Source organism: Montipora capricornis, chromosome 10, assembly GCF_036669925.1.
Source record: "Montipora capricornis isolate CH-2021 chromosome 10, ASM3666992v2, whole genome shotgun sequence".
Taxonomy (NCBI): Eukaryota; Metazoa; Cnidaria; class Anthozoa; order Scleractinia; family Acroporidae; genus Montipora; species Montipora capricornis.
In genome coordinates, this window is record NC_090892.1 from 30,837,946 (window position 1) to 30,859,312 (window position 21,367).

Below are 21,367 nucleotides of genomic sequence, written 5' to 3' on the forward strand. Positions count from 1 at the left end.
CACCAGTGTCTAATTCCATTAAAAGAGAGGTTCCGTTCAGTTCAACGGGTATCTCAATACCTTGCTGGCCTGAGCTCAGAGTGTACAGCGAGAAGAAAAAAGGATCAACCGAATCATGGAGAGAACTAGTTTGAGGGGGTTCTGATCCTTCCAGCTGATGCACTTTCTGAGGTTTCCCTTTGCATGCCTCCGAGATGTGACCAACCTTACCAGAAGAATGACACGTGTAGTTTTTGTATTTACACTGAGAACGTGGGTGCCCTGTTTTTCCGCAGCTCAAACACTCCGAGGGGTCTTTAATGTTACCCGAGGAATTGAACTTGCCTCGCTTGCCAGGACCCTTACGACATTGGGTAGGCTGAAAAACTGCGACGATTACCAGAGTTGACTTTGTTAACAGAAGCCGAACTTTCTTGTGAGAACGCACCTTCAGTGCTGCATCGAAAGTGTGTTCCTCGGTTAGCAGTTTCTTTTGTGTCTCCTTTCTGCGAAGACCACAGACAAAACAATTGCGCAAAGCTTCATCCAGGTGAGTGCCGAACTGGCAAGTTGAAGCCAGATGTTTCAGGTCAGCAGCAAACGCTGTGACACTCTCGCCTTCACTTTGTGTACAATTGTGGAATCGGTATCTTTTGGCGATAACAAGTTTCTTCGGTGCGAAATGATACTTTGGGATAGTGGTGAGCTGTGCATACGTTTTCTCAGAAGGCGGAGTCGGTGAGCAGAGATCCGAAAGAACATCGTGGGCCTTGGCGCCAATAACAGAAATTAGGATTGCTCTTCGTTTGTGGGACTCCGCAGAATTGGTGGGAACACTGTTTGCCACGAAATATTGTTCCAGTCGCTCTAGGTAGCGGTTGATACTTGTAGTAGCTGAATTGAACTCCTCTATTTTGCCGAGGCTGGGCATGGTCGCTCGAATCCTCGTCACCAGAAATGTTATGTTCTCGGGCAAACAGACAACTGCACGTAAGATGGCGGATCAACTAAGAACTGTATTAATCAAAGAGCACATGGGTTTTACAATAACCGCATACATACTGCAGGCTCAGTATGAATTACTGACACTGTAACAAATGTAACGACACACTATAACACCTGTGATAGACAAATAGTCACAGTGGTCAAAATGTTATTGAGAGCTGGATGGCAAATTAGCCAATCAGTTCCCGAGATTTGTTAAAAATTTTTCTTCGACAACTACCGTAAACGTCCATGTATAAGCCGGACTTTTTTTCACAAAATTGAAGCCATAAATCAAGGGTGCGGCTTATCCATGGATACATCTGTGTTTGGAGTTTTAAGTAAAGAAACATAAAAGAAACTGAGAACATGTTGCTGTTGTTCTTTGACTTTTTAATGAGTGGTGGCTCCTAAAGGAGGCGTTTGTGTCTTCGAGTGTTTATCAGTGAATCTTGCTCTCCAAGAGTTCTTTCAAGCGATTAATTTTCGCTTTACTCGAACAAGTAAACACCAACCTACAAGGAATCTCCATTCCTCCACACAGCTGTTTGCAGAGACGCCTTCGCCCAGCCACTTCCACGCATATCTTTCCGCCGCCCGCGATAAAATACCACAAAATGCGCGAGTACTCGCGAGGTAAATGGTCCTCGGTTTCCTTGTCCTTGACTACCTTCTCGGCAAATTTGTCGACTGCATTATCAAGCTCCTGTTCTGCATGAAATTTTTCGCCTATTGCGGGTTTCCAAACATCTTTTTTGACGTGGTCATGATACCGAGGCCCTGGCCCAGACTCGTCCCCACATTTAAAGCTTGGCTACTAAGCACTCGTTCGTTTTGTTTCAATCGAAGGAATTTCAACTTTATAGTGAAACGTTGATTGTTTGTTCTTGTTGGTTTATAGCAATAGAAAGTTATTGGAACTTCAAACTTTATTGTATTACATTTTTCTCCAAAATCTGCGCTTCTAAATTTGGGGTGCGGCTTATCTACGGATGCGGCTTATAAGTGGACGTTTATGGTAACATGATGCTTTGATATGAACTAACCTTCCTCCGCAGGGCCTGAGTCCAGTGAAATATGAAACCTTGAAGCTTCACTGTTGGTAAGACTGATCTTAGCGCCTTCCAGATAGCCTTCTCGAAGTCGAGGGTGACCTGCTGGACAGCGGGTTGAATTGGCAGCAGGTGCAAAACTTTCTTCATTACCTAATAGAGGAAAAAGAGAAAGAAATGATCAATGTTCCTATACTATGCTTTAGGATACATAAAAACTAAATAGATAACTACCTTTTTGTAGTCTTTCGTACTTTTCCCGGACATGAGGACGAACAACAGTGGAACTTGTTTCATGTGGTCACCTGATCGAACAAAAGCATTGATCGTTACCAGCTGCTGGAATGGTTTCCCTACTAATTTAAATGTACCATCAATATACTGTACCAAGACTTGGCCTTGGCGACGGTCATCAGTTGTTCAACTGTAGCGAAGATGAGATGTCTTCTTTCCTTCACGTAAACATTTGCCTGAAAGAATCCTTCCGGTATGCAGTCCTCCATTAGTTGGAAGTCGAGGTCCTTAGGATCCTCTGGGCGAAGTGTCTGCCGCAGGTGGTTTGCAGCTCTCGCCATATGTTCTGGCTTAGGGAGTGCTGGACAGTGTTCGTCGTTCAGCTCATTTAACAAGACCTGAAAAAAAAGAAAAGGAAAGTCAAGATGTTTCTTATATCTCTTAGTTAATCGTCGTGAGGCAACAGAAACAAGTTGAAGCGGGCAATACAGTGAAATGATGAACGATGAATAGTGGGATTAAAAAAAAATTGAATAATAGGAATTATGAATAATTGAAAGAAAGAATAGTGGATAACCGCGGTACAATTATTCGATTATTCAACCCCTGAAATATTAGCTACGTTCACTTGTGAGTCTGTAAGGTGTAATTTGTAATATTGCCGAAGCCGGCTTGAACTTATCCTCCAGAGCCAAATTTACGATCTTGGCAGCTGTCATTGCCCCTACTTCTGCTGGATGATTATGAGCATTTTCTCCGGAATGGAAATTCCCGTCCCGCTGTATCACCGTTGCCTTGCACGCATTTCCTCTGGGACGGACCACACACTGCCAATAGGTGGCGTAAGACCCTTTGCATCTGACGTTGTAGCTGTACCCTAGGCTGTCCACTAGATTGGTTTTGTGATGCTTGCTTCCCTCTTCCACAAGCAGGAACGTTATGTGGTGATTGTTTGGGTTCTCCAACATGACATCTCCCAGGACTGGCTCTTCGATCGAAGATTCAACAATAGGACATGGCTCTGGAAAAGGGAAAAAAAAAAGAAAAAATATATATATTTACAAGACAAACATATTTTCTCAGACTTTACAATCAATTGTTTATTCACAGTAAACTTGAGAATTCAAAAGAATTAAGTTTGCGTTTCAGATAACTCAAGTTTGCATCGAAAGAATCAAGTTGTAGTAAACCGTTGTAGTAATTCGGATATCTTAACAATAATTACCTTCCTCATTTTGAGAATTCAAGTTTGCATATCGAAAGAATTAAGTTTGCGTTTCAGAGAACTCAAGTTTGCACCAAAGGAATCACGTTGTAATGAACCGTTATGGTAATTCGGAAATCCTAATAATACTTACCTTCCTCATTCCTTGAACCCGATAGAGGGCTTGGCGGGGAAGAGAACATAGTCATTTCTACCACTGTTCCAAGGTCTGAGGGCGATGCCTCAGAAATGGGTAAGGATAACTCTGGCAGAGCGGATGCCGTACTCGCGCCTGTTGCTTTTAAGCACAGATCACAGTAAAAACACGGCAAAACACGGTAAACTACATCAGGCATTTATAATGTAATATAAAGCTACAACTTAACTACGAAAAACTACATATACAGATTAATCTTCTATAATTTAAAATGTTACTAACTATTAAAGAAATTAAACTAAATTAAAGCCTGTTTTACATGAATTCCATGTCAGAATTAATTAGAGGACTGCACCGCTACAGTAATCGAAGTGCGATTGAACTAATCTGTGATAGATATTATGTAGAGCTGCAGGAGGACCACAGTGACTTATTTGTTTAATAGATCCAATACCAGAAGAGATTTTTTTGGTTATAGCATTGATATGATTACTCCATGTTAAAGTTTCATCAATTAATACACCAAGAGACTTGATAAAATTTACTCTGTTTAATTGTGTATTATTAATTTTCAATTGGGTAAGTCATTAATGTATAAGAGAAACAGCAAAGGCCCAGTATTGTCCCCTGGGGGATCCCACAAGTTAAAGTCCAAATCAACCCCATTGAGAGAACGAAAAATCATTTACCTGTATTGATCAGTGAACTAGCAGCAATGGGCACTGGCGTCTCGTCTTTACAATAGAGGCAAGTCCATGAAATGTCCTGGCCGGTCCTTACTGCTTGTCTATACATGGCCCTGTCAACACCAGTGTGGCAACGACGGTGTTGCCACCTGTCGCATCCGCCGCAGAGTAGGGCTTCTTTGCGGGAGGTGACGATTTGTGCGCAAAATATGCAGTCAAATTCCTCGATAATATCGATGATTATAGCTTGGGATGATAGCGGTGATTATCGCGTTGATTTTTCGATTTCGAGTGTTGTTCTAACTAACTGGTGACTTAAGAAACAAAATACTAGGACTTTTATAGTGTCAACCCCTTCTCCGATGGACCGAAATAGCAGTGATATGATTGGTGAATGCTAATGTTTTATACAATCCTTTGTTAAATGAACTACCGTGTCCTTTTGAATGATATGTTAATGAAAAATCTCACCTCAAGTGACAAGCCTACACAACGCTTTAAATTTTTTTTCATCTAGCTACGTTTGCGTATTGCGTGAAAGTGCACGAACTAAAAAAAGACTAATTCCTAAAGTTCATGATATTGAGAACAAATCGCAACATCGATACAGACATTGAACCACCCAGTAGAGTGGGAACGAGCTAATTTCTTACATACCTTATCCTTTATTGATATGTTAATGAAATGTCTCACTTTCTTTGGTAGAGGCCACTCAAGGACCCCTCTCAAGACACAAGTTTACAGTTTTAAAGCTTACATATGAATCGTAGGCGAACTGACATATTGGACGTAGGCGAACCGACATTATACGTAGGCGAACAGTGTAATGTCCTGAGTTATTTATTATTAATTTTGTTTATTTATTTATTTATTCACCACACACATTCATGGAAAGTTACAGTGAATAATAGACTAAAATAATAGAAGATAATAGACTACAATCTTACATAAGTTTACAATGAATAATAATAATAAGAGAAATAAGAAGTGGCGAGGAGACCTCAGAAAACCCCAGGGCTTATAGTGAGAGGTCGCCTCAGAGATGTGTTAGGACTGCAAGACTAGTAAAGACATTGTATTGAGGCTTATTATTAACATACGGTGGCAAGACTATAAGGACGTTTCATACCATTAACTTAGGAAATCAAAAAGCTTTCTTTTGAAGGTAGATAGACTAAGGGAAGACGTAACTGATAATGGCAAAGCATTCCATATCTTTGGCCCCCGAAAGAGTATAGTGAATTGTTTGATATTAGTTCCCAGGTATGAGGTCGAAAATGAGCTGAGGATCTGGTATCATAATTATGAATTTGACCACTAGTCCGAAATAAATTTAAAAAGGGCGAGGGGAGCAAACAATGGTAGTAGGTCGGCGTAGTAGGTTGAACCGCCTCGAGCACAGCACGAACCCTCTCCTATGTTGGACCAATGCCATATTTTGATAATAGAAGCCCCATAAAGACCACCTTGTCTATGCGGAATTCACACTTTATCGGGTTGAGGGTGAGGTTCTTTCCCTCTAATCTCTGAAGGACTTTGTGGAGACTTTGATCATGCTCTTCAATACTCTTGCCATGCACTATCGGATCATCAGCAATGTTGTTCTAACTAACTGGTGACTTAAGAAACAAAATACTAGGACTTTTATAGTGTCAACCCCTTCTCCGATGGACCGAAATAGCAGTGATATGATTGGTGAATGCTAATGTTTTATACAATCCTTTGTTAAATGAACTACCGTGTCCTTTTGAATGATATGTTAATGAAAAATCTCACCTCAAGTGACAAGCCTACACAACGCTTTAAATTTTTTTTCATCTAGCTACGTTTGCGTATTGCGTGAAAGTGCACGAACTAAAAAAAGACTAATTCCTAAAGTTCATGATATTGAGAACAAATCGCAACATCGATACAGACATTGAACCACCCAGTAGAGTGGGAACGAGCTAATTTCTTACATACCTTATCCTTTATTGATATGTTAATGAAATGTCTCACTTTCTTTGGTAGAGGCCACTCAAGGACCCCTCTCAAGACACAAGTTTACAGTTTTAAAGCTTACATATGAATCGTAGGCGAACTGACATATTGGACGTAGGCAAACCGACATTATACGTAGGCGAACAGTGTAATGTCCTGAGTTATTTATTATTAATTTTGTTTATTTATTTATTCACCACACACATTCATGGAAAGTTACAGTGAATAATAGACTAAAATAATAGAAGATAATAGACTACAATCTTACATAAGTTTACAATGAATAATAATAATAAGAGAAATAAGAAGTGGCGAGGAGACCTCAGAAAACCCCAGGGCTTATAGTGAGAGGTCGCCTCAGAGATGTGTTAGGACTGCAAGACTAGTAAAGACATTGTATTGAGGCTTATTATTAACATACGGTGGCAAGACTATAAGGACGTTTCATACCATTAACTTAGGAAATCAAAAAGCTTTCTTTTGAAGGTAGATAGACTAAGGGAAGACGTAACTGATAATGGCAAAGCATTCCATATCTTTGGCCCCCGAAAGAGTATAGTGAATTGTTTGATATTAGTTCCCAGGTATGAGGTCGAAAATGAGCTGAGGATCTGGTATCATAATTATGAATTTGACCACTAGTCCGAAATAAATTTAAAAAGGGCGAGGGGAGCAAACAATGGTAGTAGGTCGGCGTAGTAGGTTGAACCGCCTCGAGCACAGCACGAACCCTCTCCTCTGTTGGACCAATGCCATATTTTGATAATAGAAGCCCCATAAAGACCACCTTGTCTATGCAGAATTCACACTTTATCGGGTTGAGGGTGAGGTTCTTTTCCTCTAATCTCTGAAGGACTTTGTGGAGACTTTGATCATGCTCTTCAATACTCTTGCCATGCACTATCGAATCATCAGCAATATTCTGAACCCCATCGATGTCTGAGACCACTTGTCTTATTATCTGCTGATGCTTTTCAGGAGCAGAGTTCACTTCAAAGCTCAGTCTCTTATACCGAAACAATCCCTCATGGGTAGCAAATGTCGTAATGTCTCGTGACTCTTCGTCAATCTAACGAAATCCCAGACGGAGATCCAGTTTTGAGAACACTGCGCTGTCATTGAGGTTTTCTACCACTTCATCAACGGCCGGCATTGGCATCCTCTTGCGGATAATAGCCTGATTTGCTTTCCTCATGTCCACACATAACCTGATATCTCCCTCTGCCTTTGGTGCTACCACCACAGGACTTACCCAGGATGTCGGCCCATCCACCCGTTCCACTATATCTTTGGCAATCAGGTCCTCCACTTTGGCTGTCACCTTCTCACGCAAGGCAAAGGGGACATGGCTTGGCTTCTGGGCTAGTGGCGTTACCTCCGGATCCACTTGTAGCTTTAGCCTGTACTCTTTTAGCTTGCCAATTCCACTGAAGACCTTTGGATACTTTTTCTGAAGGGCTGAAGCCAAGTCCTTACCGATAACATTACACTCAGCTGGTTCACTGCTGGCGCTCAGGCCAATGTGAAGTAGACCAAGATCCCTGGACGTTGTATGACCCAGTAGACACCTTCCACTCGTGGTGACCACGAATTGTGAGTTTATCTTCTTGGTTCCAACTGACAGCTCCACTTGAATTTGACCAACCACGTTCAACTCCTTCCCACCATATGCATACAAACGTTTCTGGCAGTTCTCTAATTTCACATCAAGACCTTGTGCTTTGAGCTCTTCGTATTTACTCATCCCCATGAGATTACTTACAGAGCCAAAATCAATAAGCGCCTTTGTACTAATGCCATCAAGACAAAATAATCTCAATCACGGGCTTATCACAGCTAATTGTATGGCATATTTCTTCTTTCGTCTCAGTCACCACAAAAATGCACAATCCTCATCACTCCCCGATGCCTCTTGATTCCCCACAAAATTAGCTACGTGACATGGTCATCCACCAGGAATCCTTTCTTGCTTGCTCGCTTTTCCCCTAACCACATCACTATCCCTCTCACCACGACAACACAGAGCAAAATGTCCATAACTTTCACACTTTGCACACTTCTTTCCTTTTGCAAGGCAGTACCTATCTCTTGCCAGGTGCCCTTCTCTTCCACAATTGTAGCACTTTCTCCTCTCAGCATTTGTCATTTGCTGCCGCTCCTTAACCACATTGATACTGTTTCTGTCGGCCAGTGGAGGGCTTGTTGTCATGTTTGATGCGTGTCGACCGGCTGCTTCCCATGCATGTGCCTGTTTTCTCAGTCGAACCATAAACTGGTCAGCCGTCTCCTCTTCCTTTGGTGCCAACTGTCGAGAAATGTGGCGCTCGTATGGGATGTTTTCCTCCACGTGAAAATAGGAAGCTAGTTTTCGAATCACTATTTTAAAAGCATTGTCACCTGTCTCAGGGATGGGACCTGAGGGTCTTGCAAATCTTTGCCCTCAGCATAGTACTCGAAGGCACACTTCCATTTATGCCACTTTTCCGCCACTTGCGAAGCAGATCCCAACAAATCCATAGGCAATAAACCTTTGTTGGCCATCCTCGTTGCCAATGTAATGTTCTTATAGATCACAAAGAAGCTAACCGAAACAATAATCTAAACATTCTCCTAGTTCACACTGTTCCTACACAATCACTCATCCTATGCCCACACGGTCACCGGGTTCCTGTGCTGGAGAGATCCCGGATGTTCATACAAACACTACAAACAGACAGTAGGCGAAATGACCGGTTACCGAATTGAATGGGAATTCCGTACAGCGTGACATTTTCATGACGTTTTCCTGTTAAAAGTGTCAGTTAATGAAAATTGGCGTTGAAAATCACGACACTTTTTTCAAATGTTCCCACAGATAAACCATACCCTCGATTTCAAGCAACGATTTTTGGAAAAAAGGTGCGGCTTATCCGCGGATTTTTGCATATTTATCGCAAGCTCTGAAAAAAGTTAAATCTTCAGTCTGTTAGGCAAAATTTGCTCATTCAAACAGTAAAGGGTTCTCTCTTTAGGACAAGATCTTTGTTCAAATGTCTTTAAAAGAAGTGTAGGTGAGAGAAAACAGCAAAAAGTTTATGGAAGAGAGAAGGTTAGGGAATTGAGTGCTTCAGAAATAACAAAAACTACATGCAGATAGATAATGAGCAGATAGATAGGTAGGTAGGTGGTTAGGTAGGTTATAAAATACTTCGCAACCAAAAGTTGAATTGCGTATTTAAATAATTTACAATATGTAAATTCATATAAAAATTAAGTGAAAAATTCACAATGTTAGGAGAGCTAATTAAAAATGGTGTTCTCGGAGAGAGTTTAGTTCCGTGTAAGTGCTTCATTATAGTTAAGGCTTGGACAGAGTATTGAAAGCGGCCTTTTCTGAATACGTTTCAATTCAATTTTAATGTACTTAAAGAGTCACGAAATACAGGAAGGGCCTAATCAAGCACAGATCGTATACAAGTGGTATAAAACAGGCTCAGTTCGTTACAAGGTACTTTGGCTCTTTTTAGCTGGATTAAAAAGTACAGTCTCTTCGAAGCTTTTTTAATGACCTCTTCAATGTGGTGGTTCCAGGATAGATCACTTGAAATAGTAATGCCTAATAACTTTGCACTGTTCACAACTTCTAGGTCTTTGCCTCCAACTTTAATTGGATCCAAAACTGGTTCCTGTTTGGCAAAAGATATTCGTAGCTCTTTACATTTGTCAGAGTTAAGTTGAAATCTATTTGAGTGAGACCAATTTTCTACTTGATCCGCGATAAATTGAGCACTACTTGTTTCGCCTTTAAAGATGACTTCTGATATTGTTGTGTCCTCCACAAACTTCCATATACTGTCACCGCAGAGAACAAGATCATTGATCATCATAACAAATAACCTACGGCCCTAATTTTGTTCCTTGGGGAACTCCCGATGGAACAGAGCCCCTACTCAGAGTAGCAGTTTTCGGCCAGCTTTGTTCTTTGCAAGCGGTTGCTAAGAACGTTAATGATCCAATTGATGATACTTTTGGGGATCTCTAAATTGCAGAGTTTGCTGACGAGAAGACTGTGATCTATAAGGTCAAAGACTTTTCGATAGTCCAAAGAATTGCCCTGACAGTAGCTCCATTTCCATCAGTGCTTGTGGCCCAATTGTGTATTATACTCAGTAAGGCAGTACTTGTAGAATTTAGGTACTGCTTCATACTGGTTAGTATCAAGAACTTTCAAAGCAGCTGGTTTACAAAGTCACACACGATAATTTCCTCGGCAACTTTGGACAGACAAGGTGTTAGTGAGATGGGGCGCAGATCTTTCTTAAGGTCTTCTACAGGTTTTTTGTTGGGGAGTGGCGTAACATCAGCGCATTTCCATATCTTAGGTAATTGTTGTTCTTGGAACGACTTGTTGATGATGGTGGTAACAGGTAAGGCAAGAAGGTCTGCATGTTCCTTTAAGATCCAGTTCGAGATGCCATGTGGACCAGAGGCCTTTGGTGGATTGAATTGTGAAAGTAGTTTGAAGATTCTTTCTTCCGATACCACTGGAAACGTTGAGTTGTTTTCCAGTGGTAAAGGTGGTAGTGGGGTGGCAAGTCTGTAATCCTCTAAGGGTTCCAAGAAGGCCTTGTTTATAACATTTGCAATGTCGATGGCTGGCAGACCTTGGACCTCATCCGCCTTAATCTTACTGAGTAAGTTTCCTGTGCGAGTACTCATACCGCTAATTCGCTTAACCTCTTTCCACCAGCCTTTGGGGTGTTCGCCTTTGGGGTGTTCGCCTTTTAGCTTTAGAATTTTGGACTCATAATATTTGCCTTTTCAAGATTTCCTCTTGCGGTTGACTGTGTTCCTGTAAGATTTGAACGAGTGAAAATTTGACTTTAATTTCGGTGACATCCAAGGAACGTCAGCTGGGATGATGGATAGTTGATCTTCAATATGCAAATTTTCGAAGTATCCATCTTCCCTGGATGGCGAATGGTTTGGATTAGACTGTACTCTGACACTGTTTTCGGCGACAGTGGTCATGATGTTCGTCTTACGTTACGCAAGAGTGGTCCACCATTTGTTGACAGTGAAATTGATTTCAAAATTGATGGGTCTTTCTGCAGGTACCGGAAAGCATTGTGTTTTTGGTCGCTTGGGATTAGTCTTTATTTGGAGTTGTTTTGTTTCTGTGTTTTGTTTCTTTTGTTTTACGTAATTCGTGCTCCGGTACCTGCAAAAGCTGCCAAATTGATGGAGTGTAGCTCAGGGTCTTTTTCGAACTTTAAAGAACTTTAAAACTTATAGACGGAAAGGAAAGTCAAACTAGGAAAAAGCCAAAAAGGTCGAATATTATGCGCTAATGCAAGTGCTGCCATAGGGTGCTCATGCGTGAAGAGGTGCGATTAAATTTAATGTGAGCCTTATCATTATCTAGGAAGAGGTTTTTGCAATACTATAGACACTTACACCTTTGATCTGATGCTACAGTAGTGAAGAAAGAAATACAAGATGATTGACTGACATTCGGTGCGCCTTGACTAACTGTTACTAGTTTTTACTGCAATTGCAATGTTGTATCCCACCCGGATGGTTCGGATTTAACCAGTAAACACTCCGATTAAACCAACACACATTAACTCAACAGTTTAATGGCGGACAACGTGTTCGTAAGCAACCTCTTGCACGCATGCGCCAATGGACAATACACTACAATCCCTCCCTTGTTTGAAATAGATCCTGGACTGAAAACTAATGTGAAAATGGATCTCGTACAATGGGGAATTTTACAAACTAAAACGATTCTAGGTAACAACAATCTTTCTTAAAACAATAACTGGAACAAGAGCAAGAGAGTGAAATGTTCATAGTCCTCGCTGAGCTTATCCTTAAGGCATAGCATTATTCACTTCCCAATTGTGGTTGTCTGATGAAAATTCTGTTGCTAAGACATAACAAAGTCCTTAAACCGTGCTGGTAATGTTCTAGACCTGATAGGTCTGCATGCAGTGTCCTTGATAGAGTCGGGTTCTCCCGCATTCCCGACCACCGTCTGTGTATGAGTTTCTCCCGAATGTTCATCACTTTCATTTACACTTGGCTGTGCTTGATGTTCAGTAGAACTGTTCGAGATAGGAGGTGATAAAGACGTCTCGCATTCAGGCGCATTACTCCGCTCAAGGAATTTCTTTACGTGGGTAGAATTTCTCTTATACTGGACACCATCAGGTGATTCCACCACTACACTGTTGCCTGACTTGTCCAGTACACGGTATGGTTCCGGCCTGAAAGTTGGTGTCAACTTGTTTTTGCGCTCCTGTCTTAACAATACCGTGTCACCTTCTTTCACATCATTTTTGCGGGCACAGCGTTTTTCATCAGCATACAGCTTTCCTTTCTCTTTCAATTGGTTTCATTGTCTCTATCACATACTCCTTGGTCATCCACTGGGAATTCTTCAATCCCTGTTATACGGGTTCGCAACTTTCTGCGGAACAGGAGTTCTGCAGGGCTTACTCCAGTTGTGCTGTGAGGAGTCGTTCTGTACATTATTAGGAAAGAGCCAAGTTCTTCTTTCTAATTTCTCTTCTCTATTTGTGCAATCTTTATCCTCTTCAGTAGGGAGCAGTTCTGTCTTTCTACTTCTCCGTTGGCCTGAGGCCAAAATGGAGTCACTTGTCTCCCATACGAAACGAACGACCTCAACGCGGTGCTGCTTTAGCGACTAACCAGCGTTCCCCTTATATCTGCAGAAAGGTTGCATGATGGCTGCATTGATAGCACTTCGGGAGTTTCGAAAAAAGACTGCGCGTAAGACATCGCAAAGACATCTCAAAGTCACTTAAGCGCTGCAGCGGGGCTGTGCACATGCTGCACTTGAAACGAACAACCTTTTAGCAGCGATGCTTTTGTGACTCACCAACGCTGCTTAAGGAGACTGTTTGCTAAGCACTGCAGGACTTCTGAATGGTGGCTGCATCAGTGATTCATTAGCAACCCTTTCGTTGCAGATGTGTTGCAAGAAAGCTGCTTTAATAGTTTCTCGTTGCTTTAACGCTGCAGGGAGAATTTCGCGAGATGTGACGGGTTTTTCCATCTTGGTCTAAGAAAAGGTACCTTGAGAAGCCTTTTAATTTAATGGCTACAAACAACAAGCCGATCAATCAAAAAATGGGTACAAGCAAAAGTATCAAGAATATCAATTAAATTTATTTTGCATAGCGGAGGAGTTACAGGCAAGCTATATAATGAGCTGTATAACGTACAAAAATATTCTACCCAGAGAGCTTCTTCACTGCAGCGCTGTTACATTAACTGATCATGATGCGAGTGGGATTTTTTAAGGCCGTCACGAAAGATGATATTGTTCTCACAGCTATCTGATTTAATACATTGTACTTCTCTGATCATTTCATGTGTCTCTATAGGTAGCCCAAGCTCGATGTATGAGTATCCATACAGTACTATAAGCTTATTTATTAAGCGAGAGTAGAAATATAAGGATTTGTATGGGTAAAACGGTTTTCCTCAAAGTTCTGAAAATTATTGACGACTTAAATTAAAAAACACGTTACCTTGCTTCATTCTTATATTTATTTGGTTCTGGTACGGTTTCTGGGTCGATTTAGAGCGATTTAGGTGGTTTTTGGTTCCTCTTCTTTCCCAAGGTTGGGCACCGAGACAAAGCTGCCGAACGGGAAGGCCATAAATTCGTTCCCAAGGCTTCGATTGCTTCGAAATTCCACGTAGATCACAGACGATTCCTCCGCTACCCATTCGTCTTATTTATTCGAGCCTCTTGTATACTGAGAAAGATTTAAGGGCCGCCAAACTCTGCAAACATTTGCTTTGAGAGCCATCAAGCTTTGTTCACAACTCTCTTTATCCAAACTGCTGGAAGATCGCTTAGCGACCCACCATGGGTCAATGGGCACAATGGTGACGAATCGTGAGTCTTATCGTGGGTCGCTGAAACTGACGCTCCATTCGTCCCGAAAATGCGAAATAATCGTGGTGTACTTTGCTGGCGTCGATTTCCCTTGACATATAAACCTTTTTGGTTCGATCAACGTGTTGGACTTATACATAAGCTGTGGCCATATAGTACGAGGTTTGAAATCACCACATTCTACAGAATACAACATTTTACTGAGAATGTGTTTGTGACTTGAGTTGAATTTTTTACCTTCAAGACTGGATATACATTACGTACGTACATTACGTTACGTTGATTATAGGTATCTTTCAGTTACATGTATAGCCTTGACGTTAAGGCAAATTAAGATACACAAAGCTGCTTATTAAGCATTGCTTTCACGTTGTTAGACACTGCAAACTTTTACATACAATTACCTTTCAGCCGAAGCATTTGAGCAACAATTTACAGCGCTGCGTGAGCATTGCTTTCTCGCTCTTAAACATTCCAAACTTTTCCTCGAGAATATTTTCGGTTGCAGCTTTTAAGCAAGGATATACAGCGCTGCTTTACCATTGCTTTTTCGTTGTTATGCATTGCAACCTTTCTGCAGCGCTTGATATTCTGCTTCTGAAGCTTGGTCAACGCATGAATGTAGCATAAAGGACGCACAAGCACTGTGCGCAATGCAATGAAGTTGCGCAGCGCTGCAAGAGCGTTGCGCTGTTCGTACGGGAGCTGTGTCCAATGCATTCTTCTTCAACAAATTTACAGAATTCTTCACTTATGAACTGCGGTCCATTGTGAGTGGTGATACTAACGGGCAGTCCATGGGTAAGGGATATCTTCCTCAGACTTGCAATGACCTTGTCGGCAGTTGTAGACCTCAAGACTTCTACTTCCATATAGCAACTGTAGTAGTCAACAACTACAAGGAGATGGTCTGCTTACGGCAGAGATGGCGTCATAAGGTCTGCTGAAATGTGTTGCCATGGACCTGAGGGCAGTTCCTGTTGGCTTAGGCATACTGACCATCTGGCAGGGATGACAGGTCTTACAAAACACCTCTGCATCTTTGTCACACCCTGGCCACGAGACTTTAGTGCGAAGTCTGCGCTTCATGGACACTATTCCTGGATGACCCTCGTGTGCAAGATGCAGAACGTGATCACGTAAACTAGAAGGGATGATGATCCATGTTCCTCGCAGTACTAATTTTCCTATAATGGAGAGTTCATTTCTGACGAGCAGGTATCGCTTGTTCTCAAGTTTGTGCCACACATTTTCTTACGTTCGACAGTTCCTTATCTGCATCTGAGGCACGCTCGATCTCTCGGGTAGACAGGGCTTGAGGAATTAAATTTTCCGCAACGAATCTGACATACTCTTCTGCCTCAGAACTAAGGTCTGTACTTGCTTTGTTTCTTGTAAGACGATACAGGGAATCTGCAATGTTTTCTTTCCCAGGTATGTGTCTGACAGTAAGACGATAGGGTTGGAGTCTCAACACCCAACGATTGACTCTCGCACTGGGTTGTGACTTCTTTGAGTAGATAAACTTTAGGGGCTTGCGATCTGTCAAGATTTCAAAATCAGTTCCATACAAGTACATGTGTAGCCTTTCACATGCCCACACCATCCCCAGAGCCTCTTTCTCGGTCTGTGAATAACGTTTCTCCACATCGGCCAAGCTCCTGCTGGCATAGCAAATCACTCTTTCTTCACCATTTTGTTCTTGCACTAGGATAGCACCAAGGCCAACTGGGCTGGCGTCAGTTATGACACGGGTTTTTGCGGCACTGTCAAAGTAACCCAAGGTTTCTGTTTTGGCCAACCTCTTCTGTAGCTCATTAAACGCTACTTCTTTTTCTTTTCCCCAGGAGAAATGACCATCTTTTCTTGTGAGTCTCCTGAGAGGTTCTGATACTGTCGCGAGATCAGGGATAAACCTGACGACGCATAGCCTGTGCAACTGGCTTAACATTCTAATCGATGGGAATATCCAGCTGAAAATCCTTCAATTTTCCCAGCCCCTCAAACATGATTTGTACTTGTCAAAGATATCTTCCTCTTTCAAAACATTAGCTTTAACCTCCTCTCCAAGGCACAAGACATTCAGTTGTGTAGCTGTCTCTCTTCCTAGTAATGCTTAGCCTTTTCCTTCGATAACGATAAACTCTGCTTCTACAGTAACATTTCGTACAGTTACTGTTGCAACAAAACAACCAGCTGTTTTCAATGGTTCAGCACTTCTGTATGGGTACAGTTTCTTATTGGATTTCATAGACACACACTTCACTTTATTCTGCTTTACCTCTTCCCACAACTTGCTGTCAATCACATTACAGCTACAATCTTGGACAAAATTGTTGAGAAAACTCTGCTTTTGGACTAAACTCCGATCACGAGTATGAAAAATAAGCTCTCTTTTTGCAGCCACCCCCCCCCCCCCCCCCCCCCCCGATCAATGTTGCTAGACGAAACAAAGCATGTCGAACCTGGGCTTACCAACATTGGTTGTAGGGGGGAGGGGGATCGGTAATAATGTGCGATATTGAGGACGTAGTGCGCAAAATAACCCCTGTTTTTAATATTCTCAACCCTTTTTGTCCAAGATTGTCTGGGGATCATTTTGCCCAAGAACACAAAACGCGTGTATGTATGAGTTCTGTAAGTACAAAAACGAGAATATATCATGTAGGCATGTAGGCATGTCGTCATGGTATTCGATTGACAATTAGAGTTAATTAACCCTAATAAAGAAAAACAATGTTACGTCATCATTGAGGTTCATTATCAAAACAACTGGAAATGGTACATAATAGTCATGTTGACGACGCTTTAGGAGCGTATATTTTATTACAGTGCAAGATCATAACGACAAAGCTAAAGATGTTGCTGAGGAAGTAGGAGTTTCATTAGTAACAATCTTTAGGATCAAGAAAGGTGTCCAAGGCCTTAAAAGGGAAGTTGTCACGCTGTTCGTTGGTAAAAGCCACAACAAAGGTGTGATCAGATGTGACCCATACGATAAACTATATGGACCCTTCTTTGAAAAATATGTCAGAGAACAGTTCTCTAAACGTTTTGGGAAAGCAAATAAGAATGTGGTATAACAGGAGCAAAATAGTAATAGAGAAAATTACTTCCGGTTACAAGAAACCCACTTCCTGTTTGTAAACCGTGCGTCTTCGAATACGAATTGTCACGAATTTTAAGTATAACTGCAAGGCATTATATTTATTTCCCCTACTGTTTTCTCAAGGTGTTGCTAATGAGTATAAACTATGCACAAAATCAATGAGATTTCTACATTTCTTACAAAAAGTGACGCATTTCAACGGTTAACACATCAGCTGGCTAAAAACAGACTGGTCATGAAAAATATTTCAAATCTGTTCAAATCACGTTAACCGACCAAAATTTCTCATTCCTTCGCCGTAAATCTGTGTCAGTTAAAGAACACACAAAATTAACCGTTGTTAACCGTGCAATTTCCTTATTGTGTGTAATCTTACAGAAATATATCTGGGATAATTTCATATCTGTATATACATGTTGATCAGTGTAAACCAAAGTGGGCAAACACAGCTAGGGCAAGACCGACTGGTTTTGATATAACTCCTTCATATTGTCCTCGTTATAGGACTCAGTAGGTCTCTTACTTCTTAATCGTACTAATGTATGAATTCCACGATGTAAAAGAACAGCAATTTGCAGTGCAGTAAAGTAAAGTTAACAGAACCCTATCTTATGTAAACAATTCACGTACATGACTAATAATGCACTGCTGTAACAATGTTTGTTTCATGCAATGTTATTGTATGACAAGTAATCCTCGACAACTTACTGTGTATCAGCTATGAGAAGACGAGTTTTACATACTATAAACATATGAGAGTGTTCACACTCTCACATAGACAGATATTTGATAGTTTATACCAAATACAATCTTGGACAAAATTGTTGAGAAAACTCTGCTTTTGGACTAAACTCCAATCACGAGTATGAAAAATAAGCTCTCTTTTTGCCTCTTGGCTTCTTTTGACTAGGCTTATTACCATTTGGATCTTTCGCCTTTTTAGTTTTACAGCACTTTGCAAAATGGCCTACCTAGTGGCATTTCTGGCATTCTTTGTCCCTGGCGGGACATCGCTTGTCATCCAGAGTGTGTCCTGTCGCGTCACATCTGTAGCATCTCTTCCCTTCAGTTTTCTCCTGGACGGAATTTAATCCTTCTTTCAATGCTTCCTTGTCGTTTGGGTTCTGAAAAGCTCCTGCTTGCTTGTCGCTAGCTTCCATAGATCTTGCAGTATTTTGTAGCTGTTCTAAGGTCAGTTCTCCTCCTTTCTCCAGGAGTTTCCTTTGCAGACGAACAGACATACATTTTTCGACAACCTGATCACCAATATTTTCATCCTTCGCATCGCCAAATTCGCAGTATTCGTTCCCGTTCATGGAGCCTTGTGATAAACTGATCGACACTTTCAGTAGATAACTGAGCCATAGTCTGAAATAGGTGTCTCTGGTAGGGGACATTGACTTGGGGCTTGAAGTATTGATCGAGTTGTTCCATCGCTACTGTGTAAATGGTTTCACCATCGCCAGGTTCTCGAGCTTCCGGAAACGTGTAGTAAACATCTTGCATTTGTGGTCCTCCACAGTGAATAAGAGGAGCATTCTTTTGTGTTGCGTTTTTCACTCCTTTTCCAACGACGAATAATTCGAATGATCGCTTCCATTTCTTCCATCATGCTCCAACAGTTGTAGGATCCCCTTGAATGTCAAGGTTAGATATTCCACCTAAATCAGTGGTAATTGCGGCAGCCATTCTCAAACTACAATACAGATCATTCGATCAGTGTTCATCCTCGTCGCCAGTTGTTGTATCCCGCCCGGATGGTTCGGATTTAACCAGTAAACACTCGGATTAAACCAACACACATTAACTCAACAGTTTATTGGTGGAAAACCTCTTGCGCGCATGCGCCAATGGGCAATAGATCGTTTTCACGTGACGTCATCATTTTCTAAAATCCAAAACTAAAGAGCCACGAAAGTTTTTATCCTCATCAGGCATAAGAGGCGGTAAATTTGTATCCATTTGCAATTTTAAAGCTCAATAGCGTGCTTCGTTTGAAAACCAGAGCATTTTGAATTTCTGAGTTATAGCGGTGCGTGACACGAGGCGACGATCAAGTTTATTGAGAAATATATATTTATCTCATGGTTTTGAGCCTTTTTAGAATTTAAAGCATTAGGAAAAGTGCTTAAGTAAATAGCTGTCTGTTCAGTACAGATGATCACTCGCCTAGATAGCCAAAGTAAGTAACAGATGTTGACACAATTTTCCGGCCGCCATATTGGTGCACCACAGATGTGCACCAATATGGCGTTTTCATACTGGGCTTTGTAAATTTCTGCGAAACATTTCGACGAATAACTGAAGTTTGGGGAAACGCACGGGCCTAAAACTTGGAGAAGTGTCTTCTTCATTTATCTTCTACAACATCACGAATTCTTGACTTTTTCCACTGGATAGTTTTCGATTTATTTTTTTATTGCGTGACAGTGAAAACGATCTATACACTACATGCAATACCCATTGTAATCAACACTGGTATTTCCACAACAAAGAAAACAGCAGACTAGCTCATACATACTAATTTTTGTTATTGTTACAGGCAAAGATGTTGGCAAGGAAAAGCAAGGTACTGCATTGTTGTTATCAAATAGTTTCCATGCTGCAGTGCATCAGATCTGGGAAATCTACAGTGAATTGCAGATGAACCAGTAAATGCAGTATAATACATGGCATAAATTATTGTTGATGTTGCTTTTAAAAGATGCAAACAGGGAGGATTAATAATACATACATGTACAGTGCAATAATAATTTATTGACCACTGTAGCAAATTATACTTTAGAAGATGTATACAGTACGATTTGTACAGGTTGATGGTTAAACACTATTTTTTTGCTGTTTTGTACTAGAGAAACGTTTGCATCAGACGTACATGATACTCAACTCAGTTGCCCTTGTAATTGTGAGGAGACCGAATGAGCCTGTCAGGGTTATTCTTAAGAGATGTGAGGCCTAGAAAACATCTTCAGTTTGCTGGTGTTTTACATGGTGGCCTGGGGCCAAGTCGCACTAGAGGACAAAACTGTTTACTTATGTCAAAAATCTGTCATCGCAATGAAAAACCAAGTGCGACCGGTTTGTCCACGGAAGGACAAAATTTGGTCACAGACGGACAAACTTCAAAGATGCCGTCGACTACCTCTGGAGCAGGCCAAACTGAAACAAATCTTGGAAAACAATAGTGAGGGTGTCTTGATTCGTGGTAAAATTGATAACGTTCTCATTTGGCAACAACATGAATCCAGGCGCGGGCGACCAATATTTTCCGTATGAAATGGGGCAACAATTTCCTCAATATCCACCAGGATGGATCTGTCCGATGCCTATCCCTTACATATTCAACGATCGAGGAACTCCCAGCCCATCTCCTTCTACCACGAGTTCTGACTCGTTGCAAGAATCCTTTCAGTTCAGCAAAGACGGCTCAATGCCGGGATCATCCCAAACTTCTTTGCGCCGTACATCTTCGTCAGCCGAGAACATTTTGAGATCCCTCGTGTCGCGGTTTGTGGATCGCAAAAAGCGAGTAAAGGCGGTTTCGCAGGAAATTGCGCGAGGCTCACAGCATGGTGTGATGTTTTGTTCACATATTTTGTTCTCAAGTGCGACTGTAGCTTTCCGGACAATTTTTTTGTCACTGGCCGATTTCAAGTCAGATTTGTCCTGAACAAATTCCGAAATTGCCATCTAGTGCGACTTGGCCCTTGGCATGCCGAAGTGTACAATGAATTTCGGCTCTTATCACATGCTCTTGATTAACTTGGGAAATACTTTCCTCAACAGGGGTGACGATCTCTGCTGGGAGCAGTAGCAAACCAAATCACTCCGTTCTGGGGCTAAATACTCTTAAAAGAGAGTTTTAAAAAACCATTTATCTTTAAGAGTCATGCTGAAGTTAAAAGGAGACGTGGTAGTTATTGTGCAGAAGGGGGAGTTTCTTGTCATGCTTTTCGTGTTTTCAAGGATGCCTGTTCTTCTTTCGAACAGGAGAAATTCTAATAACCCAAGGGGAGAACATTGGTGATTGCCCTACCTCGGGAAAGAAAAAACCATTAGCTTTTATT

General features: G+C 41.4%; 1 protein-coding gene across 2 annotated transcripts in view; it reads left to right on the forward strand.

The window, feature by feature from the left end:
- LOC138022391 (AN1-type zinc finger protein 1-like) overlaps nucleotides 1-21,367 on the forward strand; it is a 185,980-nt gene that overhangs the window by 87,614 nt on the left and 76,999 nt on the right. For both annotated transcript variants that reach the window (XM_068869512.1, XM_068869513.1), the window contains exon 6: nucleotides 19,843-19,869. In XM_068869512.1, the coding sequence (XP_068725613.1) occupies nucleotides 19,843-19,869 (27 nt within the window). The remainder of the gene's footprint in view (nucleotides 1-19,842; nucleotides 19,870-21,367) is intronic.